The sequence below is a fragment of the Hypomesus transpacificus genome, chromosome 11 (assembly GCF_021917145.1).
Source record: "Hypomesus transpacificus isolate Combined female chromosome 11, fHypTra1, whole genome shotgun sequence".
Classification (NCBI taxonomy): domain Eukaryota; kingdom Metazoa; phylum Chordata; class Actinopteri; order Osmeriformes; family Osmeridae; genus Hypomesus; species Hypomesus transpacificus.
In genome coordinates, this window is record NC_061070.1 from 8,696,770 (window position 1) to 8,718,798 (window position 22,029).

Below are 22,029 nucleotides of genomic sequence, written 5' to 3' on the forward strand. Positions count from 1 at the left end.
CAGTCATTTCAGATCTGTGGAATCTAAGGAGAGTGGATGTTTTAACTCTGCCTTTAGGACTGTCCTTATGGTGTTTACATTGGTTTGTACTGCAATTGTAGAGGCTACAAGTGAGGTATGACGATAAAATACTGCACGTAATTGTTCACATTGCTCTCGTTCACTCACTCGAATGGTAATGTACAGTTTTGCAATTTTGGAATTCCTTAGTCAGATTTCCTACATCTTAAATCCTGCGTATATGCTATTTCCCTAATGAGTACACATTTAAAGTATTTTTGCTATATTTTGAGCTTCTTTAGTGATGATACTGTCGGCTTTGTTTTCTGTTTGTACTGTGGGAAATTCTGGAGGCCATGTTGGGGTGGATGTGTCTGTGTCTGTCAGGGGGGGTCTGCCTCTGTCCTGTCTGCAGTCTGGGGTCACATGTTTCTGTGTGTCTTGTCCAACTCTCTGGATCATTTTTTATTTGAATACACCTTTGCAATGAAAGTTTTCCCCCAACCGGCTTGATTTTGTCAACCTTAGTATTTGATTCCCAAATTATTATGAATATAAATGTTTTAATTGGATGATTTTGAACATTGCCGAGCTAATGAGAGCATGCGGGTCCATTCAGCTCTTTTGAAAAATGATTCTCCATCGTGGAACAAGCTTTTAAAAATGTCACACCACAGTTTGGTTTTCACTTTCCAAAAGCACGGCTTCCTCACCGTCTTCGCTGTCCGCGCCCATCAAATCCATCCTGTCTACCTCTTTATCTCATCGTGTTATATCGTTACCATCCGTCTACCATTTGTGCCATCTCAAATTCAGAGCCGAGTCATCATGCTTCAAGACTTTGGACTAGTTTTTCTTTTTTGGATATCCCATTTCACTTGATACATTTCCTAATCCGCCAGTCGACATGTCCATCTACATCTCTGTCAGTGTAGATATCCGTCGAAATGTCTGTCTCATGATCATCATCCTCTTTTCCTCCATGTAACCTGTCATTTGTCTTTGCACTTTCCTCAGCCAAATATAAGTATAATGGATATGTCAGATCACGTAAGTGTGTCTCTCTGCCCCTCCCCATCCAGCTTCAGCCCTCCCTGTGTGTAGACTTGTATAGTCCCCCAACCATGTCACCTCCCAAGTAACACTGATGCTTGGTTTGGTCTAGTTTTTGCTTTACTAGTAGAATGCAAAGCTACCATCTTAGTCTCTCACTGATTAATTGATTTGAACTGATACACAGGGTTGGCAATGACATAATAACAGAGTCCTTAAACCACTTTTTACTGATGTATAGATCTAATTGATTATCATACTTTATTCCACAAAATTGTATTTTGATAGGATGACATGCATCTGACAATGAATGCACTAATTCAGTAAAAAAAAAAGAAAAAAAAAAAGTTGTCTCTTAAAGCACTTTAAAGTTCATTTAAGGAAAAATGCTCTTATTGACTGTTCGGTTGTACGCAATATTTTGTTTGTATTGTGCTGCCTCTAGCAGCAGATGGCGCTACAACACCAGGGAAAAGTGGATCTCAAAAAGAGGCTGGTGTTCGGTTCAAAGCAGATTGCAATTTAGGTAAATTTTTCAGTGTAAAGTATAGAATTGTGACATGTCTCTTCTCTCCAACTTCTAACTGTAAGTGAATGTAAGTTCTGAAATGCTATTGTTCTGCTATGATAACATTACAATTTGTTTTTATCCAACGGTAACGTTATTGTTGATGTTTATACTTCATTGGAATGATTCAAGAAATACTCAATGTGTTAGGAAAATACAATGCCTTGCGATGAACAAGCATAACCATAGTGACAAAAAATAATCCAACATTAACCATACGGTTAAAAATATATTAACACAACAGGACCACACTAATATACGGGAGTGTTGGTATTTACAAAACATATTGAGCTCCCAAACAAAGTCCAGCCACGACCCTTATCTATACGGTTCTCTCTGGGCTCATCTCTCATTGGGTCTGGGCTTGATGGGGACCTGCATTCGGTGCGGCCTCGTCATGTGATTAGCATGTCACGAAGGGACAGTTGCCGTCTGGGTTGTTCCGAGTGCACAGTGGAGCTGCCAGGGCGTGTGATGGCGCCGTAACGCTGGGCTTGTTTGACAAGGGCCAGATGAATCCAGGAGCTATCGGTGGCGCTCCGTAAATCAAGGAGGCAGCTGACGGCAGGGATAAACGTCTGTTTATCGCTCGCGGCCACCCGACCACGCGCTCTGTTGTCCCTACCAACGTACCACCCGACCATACAACCACTCCGACCACCAGGCAGGAGGAAACAGCTCCTCGGCTATGCCTTCTTTTCTCTTGTTCTCTCCCCCTTCTTTTGCTTGGAGACCCAAACATACTCGCAGGGCTGAGAGCAAGAGGGAGAGAGTGATGTAGAGTCCCGGTTGAATTAAATGGATCATACGCTCACTATGTCATGAGAATAAAGTGATAGCAGAATGATATAGAAATATTGTAGGAGATGGTAGCTTATTCCTCTTTGAAATAATTACTGTATCATTCCATGTAACATAATACTGTTCCTTTTAAATCCAAACCAGGAATTTGGCAGTGTCTGAAATAGATATTTGGGCATGAATGAAATAGACTGAAATACGTACATTTGAACCTGTTTCAAATAATCCTACATTTTGCATTGTTACCTGTAAATTGAATGCGTCGACAGCACGGAAGGACATTTGTTTTTCCTGGTTTCATGTGGTTTGTCTCTTTCTGTCTTGTTCCATTAGGCATTGAAACAGAACAGAGAGGAGCACTGGTGCACTTTTAATTCATATGAATTAGTTCATATTCTTCAGCAATAGAAAAGGAATTTGTGTTTTAGTGTGTTCAAACAATTACATCTGCTTATAATAACATAAATGGTGACACGGTCAAAAGGTCATCAAATGTCCATTGATTAAATTATATTCTGAAACAGATATAATTTGCTCTCTTAAGATTATGTTTTTTGACACAACCATAATAATAGCAATAATAATCATAATTTTAATAACAATACTAATAAAAGCAATAATCATAATAATATAATAACTAATATTTGAAAGTAATGTTTTTGTCTCTATTGTATTTTACTAGTGGGCACGTGAAAAAATAAGAATAGTTTATTCATTTAAACTAATATATTTGAAATGTGTAATAGACAAACAATGGTAGTATATTGTACTATGCAAATGTCCTTGCAGCTCCCTGCTCTTTCTCATTGCTTTTATTCTCCATTGTTCGACAGTAAAGGATGAAGGTAGACCGCCAATTCAAAACCGATCGATTAAAATCACCAACTGCACCTCCGCCTCCCTCACCTCCAACACGCACCGCCCCAACGCGCCGCACCCCCACCAGGACCCCCCAGCCCCCGCGTGCTCAGCCTCCATCCCCCTCGTTAATAACCGTAAAGGAAGCCTGCTGCCCCTGGGGCCGGGGCCTAGGGCTAACCCCTCGCTGCTGCGCCTCAGTATTTCCGGCCCTGGGAACGGGCCGGGCCGGGGCCTGGCCGAGAGCCGTCTGAACCGGGCCCGCAGCCTGCCAGTGAAATACCGCTACCATCCCAGTAACGCGCCGCTGCTAGGCCGCAGCAGGCCCCGTAGGTTGCCCCCCCTTAGCGGGATGCATCAGTCAGTAACCCCCTCCCCCCGCCCCCCCTTGTCCTGTCCTGTTTTGCCACACTGTGCTGTCTGCATGAGAGTTCGCCACACTCTCAGCTGCCACTAGCCCCCCTTCTGCACACTGCCACTGCTTTGCATGGAGGCCGCTGTCATGGGATCACTAACGCGACATCCACCGCTGTACATGTGACTGCCGAGCTGATATCGAATTGGATACTGTTTAGATGATTATTATTATTTTCTATCATTTTTTATGCCTATTTATTTTCGACTGTCGCACACAAGCCATGTCCCCATTGACTGCAGAGGACGTTATTGTTGCAGGGAGACACTTTGTTGTAAGGAGATACTTTGTATAAGTTTGTCTGAACTTTTCAGAGGCCAAGGGAAGGACATGCGATAGAAGGGTTTCGTGTCCATTAGTTCACTTTGAACTATAGGCCAACACAGGGAAGGAATATTTTACACTGTGATATTTTCAAAGTAGATTAGAGGGAAATGTATTTCCAAAGTGGATACGGCTTGTAATATTAGCTATTCAGACCGTCCAATGGCTGAATGGAAATGTCAGAGAATGGCATTTTATTAGGAGGAAGAGCCGTATGTTTTATCTTTTATTCGTGCAATTAGGTGACAGTCTAGGATGGGTACTCGGACAATAATGAAATTCCATGTGCTTCGAGCAGTCACCGTTTGCAGCACACACATTGATTTGCACTAATATCATGTTGTGTGGATTTGATTTCTAACCAAAGGACTAATATGGGTTTGAAGTGACAGTGGACATGGTTATATATGCTTGGGGAGGGGGAGGGAGGGGGGTGCAGAGTGGAGGGGCTGGTCTGTGTGCCGGTCTGAAAGCCCCTGGAACTGAGACAGTAGAGAAGATCAGACGACTGGGAACTAGACTCGAGTGTTCACACGAGGGGCCTGGGTGGGTCTTTCCAGTCCTTTCCGCCGCAGGGCTGGTGAAAGAGTCTTCGACAGAGCAAACCGCCGAGTTGACAGGAAAATGTGATCAACTCATCGTCAAGTTTACAGGGGCAACACGATCATAGAGCAGTAAGCCTGCGATACCCCTGAAAGACGAACGAGTCCATGTGTTGGATCTGAGGGCATGAAACGTGGTTTTCTTTTCCCCATGTGCAGTTTTAATGATGTGTCTTGACCTTCATCTACTGCTGGATGGTGTGTTCGCTCTAAATGCTTGTCATGCCCAGGCTTCTCAAGTCATGTCCTGCTGGTGTGCTGTTTTGGCATGTGACACTCGGGGGGGGGGGGGGGGGGGGGGGGGGGGACGCTTGTCGAGTCCTAAAGGGTTCTCATGGCATGGAGATAGACCTGTACAAGAGCCATCATGCACCATAGTGAGAGCCGGAATGATGGGGTCGGGGGGTCAGCTTTGTAGCCATTCATGACAACGCCACCATAGAATCATCCGCCTCAGTCATTGCTTTAGTCCCATGCCCTGCTGACTAATGACGGTCTGTTTCTTCATATGGCACCTATTGGCATCGGGACGCATGGTCACTCTGATGCAGACTGCTAGAGGTCCGACCCACATTGAGCTCATCCACCTAGGCCCATAAGCACGGTGACCCGTGACCCAGAACCCAGCCAGTGGATCCGAATCAAACTAAAAGGGGCTCTGGGGAAAATAGTGAGGCTTTATACGTTGGAGTCAGACAGGTCTTAATGGATTGTTCTCCGTGGTTTTCTCCTATTTAACTCTGTCCCTCACTAACTCTTTCTACTTTTTTGGAGGGTTTTCTCTTTCTCTTTGACGTTGTGTTATTTTTTTAATTTTTTTTTTCTTCCTTTATGGGATTATTATCGATTGAATGTTGAGTGTGTTTGTGTTCTTTGGTATGTCAGTTCCAACACACACACTGACCGCTGACCCTCGTCTGTGCGCTGACGCTCTGTGCTCGTGTTTGCAGTTGAGGACGAGCACCCGTCGACTCTGTCGCCCAAGAAAAAGCAGCGCAACGGAGGCATGCGAAACTCGCCCAACAACTCGCCCAAGATGATGAGGTAAGACATTGTTTTGAACGCCACTTCCTGCGCTCACGCCGAGCGGGAGAGAGTCGTGAGTGAAGGCTGCGAAGGAGGGGAGGAAGATGTGCTAGTGCAGGCAGAGATGGGTGGGTGAAATGGCTGCTGGTGGTGGGATGGTGTGTGTGGGTGGGTCGGGGGGGGGGGGGGGAGGAGGAGTGCGAAAGTATGTGAGAGGAGTCCTGTTAGGAGATGGAGATGGCGGTGGGGTGTGGGGTGTTTGGGCTGGCGTGCTGTCAGCGGTTAATGACACAGCCAAAATCATATTTCTGTCACGAAAGAGAGGCTGCGAGGAGCCGTTTGAAAAATGCCGGGCCTTTAAAGTCTCAGCTGTCAACCCCCTCCAGTCTCGTCCACATGTACTTCTTAAACAACGCTGGCACTAATGACACCGGCAGCCAATCAGAGGGATCTGCCTGGTTCCTCTGCCCTCAGGCTCCCCCTGTGTTGTGGGAACCCCCTTGGGTACCGTTTCTGGTACTTAAGGCCATGTGCGAGATGTATCATCACAATCATATCTGAATTTAGATATTACCTTCCTTTTATCCTGTCCTTTGGAATCAAATTGCGGTTAATTGATTTTGAAAGATAAAAGGGCCATGCTCGGCGCACCCGTGACCGTGAGACAATGTTGGAATGCGATGTGAGATGCAGTGAGGGTAAGTCGGGATGTGCCTGACTGAAGCAGCGGAGGGAAGGTGCCCTGGTAGTTATGGAAAAAGCACAGGGACACACGCGGCACACGCGCCTCTTCCTGAAGTGACGGGAATTGTTGTGGGCTGATGTGCTTAATCAATGTACGGTCGGGCACTTCCAAGTTCCAAGCCTGTGTCGAAACACTGCAGATTTTGGGGTATATATTTGTGGTGTTAGTCTGAAAATAGAAAAAAGGGAAAAAAAGACAAAAAACGGTTGAATAAAACTAGGAAGCACTTAACACAAATCAAGCCAAATGACACACAACTTGTTTTCGAGAAAGGTGGCCACACTCAGTTAAGCCCTGTGTATGGTAGCTTTAAATTGTTGTTCGTTTCATCCTCCTCTGCCTGTGTACTGAATGCTATTTTCTCGACTCCAACCGTTCCTTTTGGTGTGCTTTGTAAGACAAAGCCAGTCTCGTTAACACGAGTCTCCCTCAGGCCACCTTCCAGCAGCAGCCAAACAAAAGTCATTCAGAGCAGAGTGTACTGAACTGTGTGCACAGTGTGTCCGCGAAACATGTTCAGTCTCCCTCACTTTGCAACCCAAAAAACAGCAATTATACGAGCCCTCGCACATGCCAAACCATTAGCAGTACATGGAGTCGTACTCGACCCTTCAGTCGAGCCCGCAACAGAGCAACCGTCGACATGCCCTTGTTTTGTTTTTTTTCAAAGAGCAAAGTGTCACAAAAGAAAGAGAAATTGGCATACTTCCAGCTAACTGGTAGTTTTAGAGGGGTGTTTAGTTTTGTTTCTCAACTTAAAGCACCAAACCACTTTTTTTTTTCTTCTCTCTTTTGCCTCGGAGATGGTCCCCGTTTGCCATGTAATATATGCATCTCGGCTTTGATCTCCCAGTGATAATAATTCTTGGGAGTTATTTACTCGGTTTTGAAAACGCTTCAAAGCAGTGTCAAAGTTTTCTCTGCTGTAGGGTTGCTTCTGTATTCTGTTGGCTCTTGGGTACTGGGATGACAGGTCCTCTGTTCGAGGTGTAGCCTTTTTCAAGTCATAGCCCTCAGCAAAACATCAAATTACCTAGCCCAGTCCACAACACCCCTCCACAGCTGCCCCGTGTCAATATATAACACCATACAGTATATATTAAATACTTGTGCTTTTACAAGGTGGATTTTATGCGCAATGAAAAGTGATTGTTTGAGGTAGCCTTAGGGATACTTTATTCTACAAGCAAGGAGGGGGGAAAATAACAGCAGACAGCTAGCAAGCGAGCGTATACCATATCAAGTATGGTTTTTACAGGACTTGCTGCCTGAAGGCCTTTGTAAATAAATAATGATCAACAGATTGGCTGTGGGTTTTTGAAAAGCATGCCTTTGTCAGTTTGCATGATGGGGAAAATGTTCAAAGCGCAAGGGCTGCCTTCATAGCCTGGCGAAGAGGGATTGGGGGAGCACGCCCATCCCAAGTCAGCGACTGCCGAGTGATTCGCTAGAATAACTAAACTCTGTTTGAAATATACACTGAGGGGGAGAACTATGGAGAGAGAAAGAGAGAGAGAGAGGGAAGCTTCAAGGGAGAGATAGACAAAGACAAAGACCGACAGAAGAATTTAGACAGAGAAAGACTTCATAGAGATGTCTGCCCCTTCACATGTACATTAGCTACTCATTCTAATAGCTACATTACATTTACACCATTTCTTAATATTCTGGTATAGACTATCCAAATGTGTCAACTGTAAATTCTGCTTTCTGCTTGAATGATTACCAATAATCCAACCGAGAGGGACACAGAATAATTCATAATGGCCACTAAACTATCCTGTAGCAGCAAGCCTACTGTAGATTTCAATTAGCAAAGCATTTCTAGCAAGTTCTAGCGACGAAGCGCTGTGTCAATATTGGTTCCTTTTGTAATGGAGACAGCGAGACTCCAGGGGGGGGGGCACGGCACGTTTTCTGGAATCAACCCTAATAACACTGACCTTTTAGATACGTTACGAGACACCCTCTAATTCAGCGTCCGTCAGGGTGCGTTCGTCGCAGGGAGTCTGTTTCCTTGGAACTAAGGTGGCGACGCGGACACATGCGTTGCATCGGGACGTTATGTATGAGTCTGAGTATTGGGAGAGCGAGGTGTGCAGAGCTCCTGACAGGTAGACAGGCAGGCAGTCACGCCACGGACAGCCTTGTGAAAGATAGCTGTCTGGGTAGAAGAGAGAAGAGTTGTGTGCCAGGCTGACTGCACTTTCCATCCATTTCCCCACCACACACACACACACACAGCCAACGACTGGGCATTGGGCGGGTTATCGAAGTGACAGGGGCCTCACGGAGTGAGTGGCGTAACACGCGGAAATGAAATATTCATCCCGGGTGTAGAAACACTAAATGCTGTCAGTGTTATTAGCACCTGTCCTGGTTGATTTCATCTACATACTGAGAGACTAAGGGGGAGGGGGCTCAGAAAGGGAGACGTTGATAGATGGCGAGGAGTGAGAAAAAGAGAGAAGGAGGTTAATTGACAGGTTTTCTGATTTTCTCGTGGGGGGGGGAAGAACCAAAATTCAGAGTGGAGGGAGGGAGGAGGAGGCAACATCCAAGCCTCGTCTCCAAGTGACAGTGATGACGGGGAGGCAAGGAGATTGAAAGAGACGTCAAAGAAAAAAAAAACTCTGGAATGTTCTACCACACAATATGAATGTGTCTTTGTGGTCTGCCTCCAATGAACGTGATATTAGTTTCCTATTCAACGAAAGAATTATATCGGAGTATGGCGTTTTGGAAATAAACACAGGGGCTTCAGAGAGAAGTGTTGTGACTGTCGAGACCATGGACGTTTTCACTGTTCTACTTTCTAATTGACTAACACAATCTCGATCAAAGTGGCTACTCCAGCCGTGAGTCTTGTGGAAGGCTCTCGGAGATACTTTGAGATCACGTCTTGTAGAGTCAGTGCAAACCAGGCAAGAGGCGCCTCCGCGGAGTGACAGAAGCACTTCCGTGGCCCAGCGTTCTAGTCCGTCAAACTCAGCTGGCCGCCACAACGGATTAGCACGGCCGCGGCCCTGTGACACGCTGCTGAAACATTCATGGCCGTCAGTTGGGGGGGGAAGTAACATTTGATTGGGAGCAAATTCCTGAAATATTTAAAGTGCGTTGCTGTTAGGGCTTTTTAAACGCGAGCGGGGCGAGGAGGGAAAGCTATTGTCTCTCTGTTGTCGTGTCACTCAGCTCACCCCAGCTAGCTCCACCCCCTCCTCCCTAATCATTGGGCTTCTCGGGCATCAGAGGACCCCCCCCCCCCCCCCCCCCCCCCCCCCCCCCCCCCCCCCCCCCCTCGCATCCACTAGAGCAGGACAGACAGGGACTGTAAGTTACGCTTATGGTTAAGTTATGGTTAAATACATTTTTGGCCAGATTCAAAGTGGGACACATCTCCAACAATGACCCGACTGGTTTATCGATCATCGTGTGACGGATCCCCGACAAAAGTCAAACATGTCTGAAGCGTGTGTCTCTCTGCTTTCCCTGCCTCGATCTCTCCAGCAGACATGACCCCTTGCTCATTCCGGGAAATGAACAGATCGAGAACATGGACCTGAACGTGAAGAAGTACGATTCCACGGGAATGTTTCACTGGTGTCCCTCCAAAGAGATTGAGAAGGTCATCCTGGTAAGTGAGGTCCCCTCCGCCACTCCTTCCCTCCCCCTCTCACCTCTCTCTCCTCCCCGTCCCACCTCCCCCCCTTTCTCCCAGGTTACAGTACATTCCGGCGATATCCTCCAAATGTGTGGGTTCACCAACATTACCGCACGGTACGCGGTAAATGACCCTAGCATAATGTACCTACGTTTTTGGAAAGTTACAGAAGTACAGTGTGTTATTGCTTTTGGAGCCAGTCTTTCCCTCACCTAGCATTCGAACGCCATGCTAATGTATATCTACATTTCTCTCAATTGCTCTCTGTTGTAACAAGGTGAGTTGTTCGTTTTCTTTGTACCCTTGCGGGGCTTGTGGATTTCGAACATGAAAGCACCAAGCATGGGTGTGGAAACTGAAGTTTTCAGTGCCAATCCTTATGTCATTGGAAGCATCACAACCTGCATCTCTGGCACACGCACTCTCTTCTCTTACCGTGTGTTTGTCTCAGTCCTCTCGCCTCTGTTCATCGCTCTCCCTTCTCTTTTTCTCTCTCTCTCGTTCTCTCACGTTGTCATGTTCTGTTTTTGACCCCGCTTTCCCTCCCGAGGTCTCTCTCTCTGTGTGTCTTACCCGGTCTCTCTGCCTCCCCCTCCCCCCCTCTGTCTTCCCTCTCAGACCCGGAGCGAGGCATCCATGACGGTCCTCAGCGGTCATGTAGTGGTCTGTATATTTGGAGATGTCACGTCCGCTTTGGTGGGGCTGCGAAACTTGGTGATGCCTTTAAGAGCCAGCAACTTCCATTACCATGAGTTGAAGCCCATCGTGTTTGTGGGCTCGCTGGAGTACCTGAGACGAGAGTGGGAAACCCTACACAACTTCCCCAAGGTCTCCATCCTGCCTGTGAGTACACCTGCAGTACACGCTCCAGCCCACCAGGAAGAGAACTCCTCAACTCTGCTCTTGACAGATATCTCACTTATTATATTATTATATATAATATAATTATATATAATAATTATATATTATAAAAATATATAATTGTATTATGCGATATAGTAGCGTAGAGTGTAGATACTTTGTTAAGGGGGGGGGGTTGCTCAAGAACCAAGGGCTTGCAGGGCCGCGTGTTTGGATGAGAGGTTTGCGTTCCGGCGCCATAAACACAGCCTGCATATTAAAACGTGTTCGCCTCCATGTTAAACCGCACTAAGCGATGGAGCCATGGATCTCATGAGCGAGAGTGGTGACTGCACTAGCGTGCGTCGGCACTGGGCACGACTGACTTAAATCTACCATAGGAATCTAGAATACTGTCTGTGTTGCCTTATCCTCAGTCCAAGTAGCCTTCATTCATCCATCCATCCATGGCTGTCCTTCTTGTGATTCAGAGAAGCGACACTTTGCCACGTCCGCGTGGAGTTGAACAGAGCTGTACTGTAGCTGAATGTAGAAGATACTGGCACGCCTGCCTGGCCTGCCTCAGAGCTTGTTAGGGCTGGCTTGACTGCCTATCAAAGTGGGATTCAGCCCCCTCCACACACAATGCTGCCCTCAGCACAGACTAGCCTTTACTTTACAGCGCTTCTACAAGTCCCCGATGCCCAGTTTGATCAGCTGAATGTCACTGCCTTGAAACAAGAATACTTGTTCGCTAATTTCCCAAAGCTACACTCACTCGGCCTTTAATTTGTTTTTCTGTCGCTGCCTCCTCCCTCTCCCTTTTTTTTCTTTTTTTCTCCCCCCCGAAGGGTACACCATTAAGTCGGGCCGATTTGAGAGCTGTCAACATCAACCTCTGTGACATGTGCGTTATCCTGTCAGCCAATCAGAACAATATCGACGACGCCTCTCTGCAAGATAAAGAATGCATCTTGGCGTCCCTCAACATCAAGTCTATGCAGTTTGATGACAGCATCGGGGTCTTGCAGGCTAATTCCCAAGGTAAGGTGTTTCCTATTAGACTGCACTGAACTGCACGACAGCCAATAAGAAACATGCTCTGGCAGAAAGGACATCACTCACTTAGAGATGAGAAGAAAGTGCGCGCGCGCGCGTGTGACGCGAGACCAAAGTACATTTCTTTCCGTAACAAAATGCAATCCCTCTTTTCCACGTCGATAATTAATGATAAACCTCCCTGGTAATACTTTTTAATGATGTCATAAATATGACTGTGCCAGTTGATGTTGTTCTCCCTGATTTGATTGTCAGTTGGCAGATTAAGAGGAACAGATGCTAATGTTCGCGGACTCAGAACCCATAATCCCATCAGGCGTCATCATCATCATTAACCAGCTAGTACACACCACCAGCCAGACTTCCTTTGCTCCTCATTATACACTCCACACATTTATCCTCACAAGGTTTTTCATTTATTCCTTTTTTTTAAACTATTAATATAATTTGTTTACACAGTTCAAAAGACATCACCCATGTATTCAATGCATACTGACTTCTACATACAAGTGCCAGTGAGGTTATGACATGCACTGGTACACGTTTTAGCAGAATGCCAATGATGCTATTTCTCCTGCTCGGAGAGAGTGCGACGACCCGTCGATCGGAGCGCCACAGACTCACAAGGCAGGGTCCATGTGAGAACGCCACTCTCAGGGGATCCCTATTAACAGACAGCCCCTTCAATACAGAGGCCCCCCCGCTCTATGTCTTCACCCTGGTCGATGGATGGGACCGATTGTTACGAATGATTATGTCTTACATCACCTACCCATTCCTCTGATATTTAATTCACACCCGCTCACTGTATACAAACCAAGGCATGATAAACACACACACACACACACTCGATAGAAGTACTGCATCATACTGTATTGCTTTAGGCTTCTTCCCTTTAAGCAGGCTTCGAGATGGCGAGTGTAGAATAATAATAAAACAAATAAAAAAACGAAACATGAAGGTGCAAATGAATAAGTAAACGAGCTTGTTTCTTGTAGGAAAGATTCTCACGGCTGCTCGAGCATGCAGTGAGGCACAGAGCTAAGCTGTGCCCGGGGGGGGGTACAGTACTCGGGCGTGTGGGGGGGGAGGGGAGGGGAGGGGGGGGGGGGTTTCTAGTCTCAATGAGCGACGAAAAAAATACCGTACAAAATCGATAATATGCACAATTATTTATTTACATATTTGTATATATTATATTGTAGTGCTGGAAGTAAAACCTATTTTACTTGATCCACAGTCAAAACAGTAGAATATTAAATCCACGAATATGCTTTGTATAGCTTTCCAGGCGCCGCATTGTTACACATGTAACATTTGGCTGCCTTCCGCCCAACAGATTTCGATATCTCCTTCCTACACGTTCACATCACTTTCAGAAATGTAAACTGTACTGGGTGGAACTTTCACAAGATATACTGCGTGCTCACATCCTTGTTTACTCTGATACTCTACGGGGAGTGTTTTTAGTGGAAATATTAAAAACTGGCTGTCATTTTCCAGAGGAGTACATTTCATATTTTATACCCTTCGACAAAATGATCCGTTTCTGTGAAGGATGTTGCCGTCCCTGCTTGTAGCAGGGTTTCAAACCACGGCTAACCCCAAGTTCCCATAATTGGCATAACAAGTCTCTCTTCAAGGCCTCAGTTCAGCTCCTACTTTAAGTTGAGTGCTGAACTGTTAGTGTCTCCTCTGTTGAACAGGCCATCTTGTGTACCGTTAACAGCCCCATGAATATCTTGACAAAAACTGCCCCCCCCCCTCCCAACACCCACCATCTTGTCTTGAATTTGCAAACCCTCAGAAACTTTGTGACCTGAATATATTCATTCCATTATGTTTGGTGACAGTGAAACTATACGATGGTGTTTTTTTTTGCTTTAGTCAGCACTAAATGATGGATGTCAAAACACGGCTGATGCATTATACATACAGCATTACAGATTTAAGCTGTTTACTTGTCACTTTGAGGAAATGCAAAAATGTGAAGTCATGTGAATTCATACTCCTGTCACTTGTATTTCATGCTCGGGAATTGTGCTATTCCCGATAAAAGGTTTCCCAGGATCCACTTCACCAATTTTACGGTAACAAAATGAACAACATATAAAATTTATATCTTTCCCTTGATGGAAGGTTGCAAAATGCTAAATATGTCTCAGCTGACCCCTAAAAGCACAATATCCATATAGCAATTTTTTGCCGTCTGGTTTATACTCCCCTTCACCCCCACCCCACCTCTCCTCCACCTTTTTTTTCTGTCAATCTGCAATTCCGAATGACACAAAAAAGCACATCAACAACTCGAGCGCCGCGCAGAGTGGTCTGTCATGCGTTTATGCCCTGTAGCACACAGTAACCTGGTGCACAAGTGCCCTGTCAGGCCCCCTCTCAACCAGGTGCTAGTAGTGAGGTCAAAGGTGGTAAGTGACTGTTTTCTCTTTGACGACACCTACGGTACTACACGCTTCTACGTCATCAAACAGATTACAACCCAAGTCGTTACGAGACATCGCGACTTGGCTTTGTGTTAAGTCTCCAAGAAAATGACAGCCCTCTGTGGCCATTTGTGTTTTTGTAACCGCAACCAAGGTTCATGGTCGCCCTGTGTTCCTATGAATGCCCGCAGGTTTCACGCCACCTGGAATGGACAGGTCATCTCCAGACAGCAGCCCAGTACATGGCCTCGTGCGACAGGCTTCCGTGACCACAGGCTCCAACATCCCCATCATCACTGAGCTAGGTGAGACGAGACGCCAGCTCGACTCAGGGAAGAGCCAGCAGTGGAGGCAGCCTGGCAAACCCTCCGTCCATTCTCGTTTATGAGATTTGATGAGTTTGGGTGGTTTGCCTCACTGTCTGCACCTATGGCTCTGACTGACTTGTTATCAACAGAGGACAGCCAATCCTTTTTTGGGGCTGAGGTCTGTGTTTCTAAGTCTACCAAACGGGGCTACAATCCCGGATGTCTGGATGTTTGTTTGTGTAACCCTCACCTGGGCTAACTGACCGGCCTTGTAAGGTATATACTCCCTTCTCCTCCAATAGGTCCACTAATGCACAGATAAAACCACAGCCTGATGGAGAGTGCGAGAAAGTGAAAGAGAGGGGTTAGGCAAAAAAAAAGAAAATGCCATCGTTGCAAAATGGGCCCATTCATTAATAACAATGGTGGTGGCTTTATTCCCACTGGAAAGAGGCTCATGAAAGTTTCATATCTCTGAGGACCCTTCTAAAGCACTAGAGACCAGCCACTCTATCTCCCCTGACCCAATTAGAGAGCACTGGACCGTGAGACCTGTTAAGAGAGGTCTAGGCGGTATCTACAGAGAAGGGCCTCTCAGCTTTCCCATCACACCCATTACGGCGCTTGCTGCATGTGTAATCACCAACAAAAAAAGAAAACAACCACTGTACTTGCGCTTTTTTTTTTGTATGCTGTTGGGGAAGTTAAGTCTTCTGTTAGTTCAGTCCTACAGGTTTCGTATGATTTCCAAATCGTTACGGAGTTCTACCCCCGCAGAGTCTGTCTGGCTTCAGTTCTAACGCATCTCCTGTAGCTCAGCATCTGTCTTCTCGCTAACGTTTTCCTTTTTTGTAATTTCTAGATTTTTTTGACTTCCTCCTCCTCTTAAAAAATAAGTAGACAAATGCAGAGCACAGAGGAGACCTTCACAGTTCTCGCTGGAACCATATACTGAAATTGCAGTGACAGAGTTGTCGGTCCAACGTGCCAGGCTGAGATTAGATTCTAATTGGAACATGAAAAAGGGCAAGCTTGTCTACATTGCGTGATCAATTTTTGAGCCACACAGGACCGGGTGTGTTTATGAATATGCCATAGCGTTTAAACTCTCTTTAAAGGTTTTATAGGATGTACCGTGCCACAGTGGTAACAGATCCAGTGACATATGTTCGTACCTTTTTCACACGGTTTTCTGTAATCTCTGGTCTCAGGACCTACGGTGTATATTTCAAGGGGCATCCATGAATACCTTTAGTGCTGGTCCTAATCCTTGCATTGACACGAGGAAATCACAAGACAGACATGCCTTTCTCCCTCTCTTTGAAGATGTTTGAATAACGACGCAATCTCTCCTCCTCTCCACACCGCCTCATTGCCATTAGCTAAACCTGGCAAACTACTGCCACTGGTTTCACTGAATCAGGAAAAAAACAGTGGAACCAACATACAAATGATAACAGAGCTGGGTAAGCCGAGCCTTTGTCCTCTGTTGCTGCCGTCACTGCCGTTCGTTTGCTCCCTCGTTGCGCCGTTCACTCTCCTTCATCAGCTTTCCTTGATTTGTCTGGCTGCAGTCGAGGTCCTTTCTGCATCCATGGCTTCACTTTGAACACATCTCAGTTTTTGTTTTTCTTCTCTCGGCTCTGGTTAAAATGGACTGGGTTTGTGTATAGTAAGTTTTGGCCCTTTTTTAAAGGATTTTGTTTGTTGTTTTTCTTTCCCCCGCCCCTCTTTTTCTCCCCCCCCCCCCCCCCCCCTGTAGCGTTCTTAGAGCAGTGCTTGGCCTTTGATCATGCTCAGTCTGTCCTTGTGGCTGTTTTCATAGCAGTATCCCCCCGCTCCCCCTTCTCAACCCTGGTTCGTTCATTTGGCCCAGACCCGTTTGCATCAGCCTCTTGTCTCTTTGACTGACATTTCTGTTCCACAGCGCACAGGAAGCCTGGGAAGAAATCAAATTTCAACTCGAGATCAAACTTCCCTTTAAGCTGTTTATTTATTTATTTTTGAGGGGTCTTCCCCCCCCCCCCCCCCCCCCCCCCCCCCCTTGAAAGACTTGAATGATTTTCTGATTTTCAAATAGTTGGATCTCAGACCATTCCCTTAAATTGGTGCCAAAAAGAAAACAATAATGTTAAGCAAAGGACAGAATGTTCTAGTAAAATCAAAATCATTACAAAGTGGATTTAAACAATTTAGTTTTCATATTGTTTAGTGTTATGTAAATTTCTTTACGGTTAAATCCCATATTAAATTGACAACTGATATTGGATTATTTAATGTTTTAACATTTCCAAATATTTATTCCATTCACATGGACATTGTTGTAAATGTGTATTTTAATATGTTCTTTGGTAAATAATTTGACTTTCAGGTGCAGGTAAATACATACTGTGGATGCATATCTCAGTTGATGATGTGACACACATTGCCAAATCTGAGATATCAAAAAAAAACTACAGGATGCATGTGCATGACATGTTCATAATATATGCACAATATTTTCTTTGTTTTTTTAATATATATAGAAATATTGATTATACCAGTATTCTCCCACATTCAACTAAAATAAAACATTTAAATGTGTCCATATTGAAATATTACATCAGGGGCAAATCTATAACACAACACATAGAGATTCAATCTGCAAGCTTTTGATTTGATTAATTTCAGAATGTACTGTGCATCTGCTGTGTCACTTTGCCAAATGCATCCTTTTCAAGTTCAAACACCACTCAGTGCCTCTATACCTGAGATCATGCAAGGGGTCAATACAAAAATTGCGGGTTAATTACTTAATCAAAAGAAAATCAGCATGAATATAATTTCTGGCATTCTCAGGTGTCTTGGTGTGTTTCTGGCTGTTTGATGCCCGCTGACCTAGTGGCACATGTCTCTGACTGGAATGCACTTTCCTCTCCCAGTGAACGACTCCAATGTTCAGTTCTTGGACCAAGATGATGACGACGACCCGGACACAGAGCTGTACCTGACACAGCCGTTTGCCTGTGGAACCGCCTTCGCTGTCAGTGTACTCGACTCCCTCATGAGTGCAGTGAGTATACGACCACATCTCTTTCGGGGTTAACCCTTTAAAAATCTCTCGTCTCGATTTAGGCGGTAGGCATTTGCTGACTGTCAAAGACGCCATATTTGAGCCCTGCGAGTTGCATGTTGTTGCAGTAGCAGCATCGGCAAGGGCAAGAAAGTGGGACACATGAAAGATGGAGTCGGAGTAAACACAGTGTTCTTAAGGCAGACTGGGGGGACAACGCCCTGAAGACTGCAAACCAGCGTTCACTGCTTGCGTGCAGTCCTCTCACTATTCTCATTTGCTGGCTGTCTCTCCATGATCTGTTTTGGGATGAATCATTGCCCCCGAGTGCGTATAGGTAGTTGTGAATCCCTGCGGTTGATATACGAGGCAACGCACTCCCAGCGGAGTGAAGGGGGCACTTAAAGGGTATCGTAGTCTTAGATGCCGAGCTCCAGCATTATGAGTCGGCAGAAGTCTGTAAATGAAATGCCAAGCTGATCAGACAGCCCTGCCAGCTCCACTGACATCAAAAGGGAAGTTGATGTCGCCACCCTCATATAAAGTGTCACAAATCAAACTTTCAAGGGCCTTATTAGATCATTTAACAAGGTAAGCGCTGAAGTTCTACCCAACGGCACATTTGACACACAAGGTGGGCCACAGAGGTCCTCCCCCCCCCCCCCCCCCCCCCCTCAGAAAAACCCACTTTCATCTTCCGACAATGTCATCCCTGTTACTGATCTGAAGATGAGGGGCGGGGAGGGGGGGTTATATCCTCCCCCCCCCCCCCCCCTCCTGCACTACCTTTCTCCTCTTTTTTCAACCACTGGCATTGTGATGGCTTAATTCCAGCAGCTCAGTCAGTCAGTCAGTCAGTCAGTCAGTCAGTGAGGCTGAGCTGAGAGCACAACTGAGAGCAAGGGAGAGTAGAGCAGGAGCCGGCTGCATTCTGCTGCCGGTCAGAGGTGAGGCCGCTAATAGACAGCACTCATCCATCATCCGGCTGGCCGGGGCGGTCAGGGGCCAGGGGAGGGGAGCTGCCAGTCAGGCCCGGTTCCAGAGTGACACAGCCCTGTCTCTGCATGCCGAGAACAGGAGGGGCTGACGGGCTGCAGGAATAACACAACCTGACATCCAGAACAAAGTCCAATGGCTGTATCACGAGGAACCGATAATACACAATACGAGCAATCGTGACAATGCGATCGTGCATGTACTATTGCTCATTGTATCGTTATACAAACAGTTCTGGACTACAGGTCCACGGCGTTAGTCTCAGTGCAGCGTAGAGGACTCACTTGTTGAATCCGATCGATGCTACGTCGGTGGCACAGAACAAAAAGGACCTTTCAGTAATTGCTCCATGGTGTCTCCTCACCTCCTATTTAGAACTTTGGGAAGAAAAACGCCGGGAGCTGTAGATAACCGGGGCGCTGCCAACTCTCCTCATCCACCTCCTCGCTATCCCTCTCTACACCAGTGACTCAAATAGTGTTTGCACCCCTCTCTCTCTCTCTCTCTCTCTCTCTCTCTCTCTCTCTCTCTCTCTCTCTCTCTCTCTCTCTCTCTCTCTGTCTCTCTCTCTCTCTCTCTGTCTCTCTCTCTGTCTCTCTCTGTCTCTCTCTCTCTGTCTCTCTCTCTCTCTGTCTCTCTCTCTCTCTGTCTCTCTCTGTCTCTCTCTCTTTCTCTCTCTCTCTCTCCCCACAGACATACTTCAATGATAACATCCTCACCCTGATCCGGACCCTGGTGACAGGGGGGGCCACACCGGAGCTGGAGGCCCTGCTAGCAGAGGAGAACGCCCTGCAAGGGGGTTACAGCACCCCCCAGACGCTGGCCAACAGAGACAGGTGTCGTGTGGCCCAGCTGGCCCTCTACGACGGGCCCTTCGCAGACTTGGGGGTGAGTAGATGTGGAAGCGAAGCCGACTTGTTGGACACATCCCATCCCGGGCGGCGACACGACGTGAAGAACGGAGGTCATTCAAAGCTAGCTCGGCTCTGTGTGGGGAAAACCTGCGTTTGTTTGGTTGCTGTCATTTTGTTTCGTCACTCTGGGTTTGTCTAAAATGTCATTCATTGATTTTGGTTTTGTCCTCGTTTATACAGTCGTTTTCACAGGGCATTTGGTCATTTCTCAGGCACCATGACTTATCATCAATCTCTCAAAATATCTTTATTTGAACGTTCAACCATCTTAGCAACCTTTGTTTTCCTTCTACGGTTTCCACAAATAATTCAACCCATCCTGATGTTGCCTTCTCTTTTTGTAATCTTTTTTCCAGGATGGTGGTTGCTATGGGGATTTATTCTGTAAAGCACTGAAGACGTACAACATGCTGTGCTTCGGCATCTACAGATTGAGAGACGCTCACCTCACCATACCGAGCCCGTGCACCAAGCGGTGAGACTCCTCCACCAGCACCCTGCTGGATGTGACCAAGCACCATCACACGACAGGCTCGCACCTCAGACACAAACAGCCGACACAATACCATAACCCCACATACAGATGCCGTATCGATCGGGGAAGCAGGACGGATTGTCCTGTCACCTCCGTAATGACAGGCGCATTACCAAACATACAAAGTGACATCATAGAAAACGTGTCAAACATCGTGTGGGGGAAAAAAAAGAACCACCCTGAGCCATCCCTTCTCCATGTCCCGCCGGCAGGTATGTCATCACCAATCCGCCGTACGAGTTTGAGCTGGTGCCCACAGACCTGATCTTCTGCCTGATGCAGTTTGATCACAACGCGGGCCAGTCCAGGACCAGCCTGTCCCACTCCTCTCACTCCTCCCATTCCTCCAGCAAAAAGAGCTCGTCCGTCCACTCCATCCCCACCACCAACCGGCAGAACCGCAGCAGCAAAGCCAGGGAGGCCAAACAGAAGTAGGTGCCACCGCTAGGAGACGAGTGACTCGCGTTGACCTCGAGCATGTGGTTGTTCACTCATGTCCGGTGACGGTGTCGCCGTGTGCCGTCGCGTGGGTTGCGTCTACACGTGTAGGACCACGTATGTGTGCGCGCGCGTGTTTGTGTCTGATAAGGTTCGAAATGTGTGAGAATGTTTTGTTATGTGTGGCACGGTGGGAGTCAGTTATAGCGGAGCTGCGAAGTTAGTTTTGATGTGTTCCAGTGTCACTGGATGTGATTTGTTTGTGTGATTCTGTGCCATGTTGTGTGTTTGTGTCACATCCATCTGCATGTGGATCCTGCTCTTACATTACAGCTACCATAGCAGCCATACGCATTTAACCTCATCATAGAACAACATCTATAGATCCACCTTACGGTTACGACTGGCTAAATTAATAATGTATAAACTGGCAGGCATATACATTTAGTCATTTAGCAGACGCTCTTATCCAGAGCGACTTACAGTAAGTACAGGGACATTCCCCCCGAGGCAAGTAGGGTGAAGTGCCTTACCCAAGGACACAACATCAAGTGGCACGGCGGAGAATCGATACGGCAACCTTATGATTACTAGCCTGACTCCCTCACCGCTCAGCCATCTGACTCCCAATCTTATAATAATCTTATTGATTATAATAATATAATCAATCTTAGATTAACTGGACACAGAAGCAGCCATAAACATACTTAACTGGGTACAAGTAGCTCATAGGAGTATGTGGTGTATATATCCTGTTACATAATTATATTTATTAAGATGACTAGTTCTTAGACGTTTCCCCTGGACATACAGAACTTCATATGACATCAACAGTGTTGATATTTGTCTGTTTATGGTGTGTGCAGTGCTGATTCTCGCATGTCCATGTTCCAAGTCCATGATCTCAAATGCTTTTTCAGTTATGTTTAAATTTTCAAGTGATAAGAACTCAGTCGCATTTTTATTACATATTCATATTTTAACTTGCAATAAATTCAGATGAGCATACATATTTATTGAAAAGTACTATAGCACATATTTGCCAACACAAAGACAGAAGACACTTGCATGAAGTTAGCAATTGGACCTAGATTTAAATAATTAATGTTTTAGAAATATTGTACATTTACAATATTGATATAATTGATCTTTATTCATGGCAAATGCAGGCCATAGTGTTACATGCTACAGGGTCAAATCAGTGCTAACTGTATGCTGTATTGTAAAGAAATGTAATTTATAGACTGTAAAGATTAACTTACAATAGATTAATTACCTCTCTTTCTGAAGTGCAACAAGGATGAATAGAATGGGCCAAGGTATGCAAGTTACTGATTCTGCATGTCTTAGCAACCTTTACGTGGGGATTCAATCATAACTCTGTCATCTGTGG

General features: G+C 46.0%; 1 protein-coding gene across 1 annotated transcript in view; it reads left to right on the forward strand.

Moving 5' to 3' along the window:
• Window positions 1-22,029, forward strand: part of LOC124473880 (calcium-activated potassium channel subunit alpha-1-like) — a 119,836-nt gene that overhangs the window by 91,618 nt on the left and 6,189 nt on the right. The window contains exons 20-28 of the mRNA XM_047029596.1: window positions 5,572-5,665; window positions 9,900-10,026; window positions 10,672-10,896; window positions 11,745-11,937; window positions 14,585-14,698; window positions 17,623-17,753; window positions 19,443-19,637; window positions 20,020-20,138; window positions 20,411-20,629. Coding sequence (XP_046885552.1) covers window positions 5,572-5,665; window positions 9,900-10,026; window positions 10,672-10,896; window positions 11,745-11,937; window positions 14,585-14,698; window positions 17,623-17,753; window positions 19,443-19,637; window positions 20,020-20,138; window positions 20,411-20,629 — 1,417 coding nt within the window. The remainder of the gene's footprint in view (window positions 1-5,571; window positions 5,666-9,899; window positions 10,027-10,671; window positions 10,897-11,744; window positions 11,938-14,584; window positions 14,699-17,622; window positions 17,754-19,442; window positions 19,638-20,019; window positions 20,139-20,410; window positions 20,630-22,029) is intronic.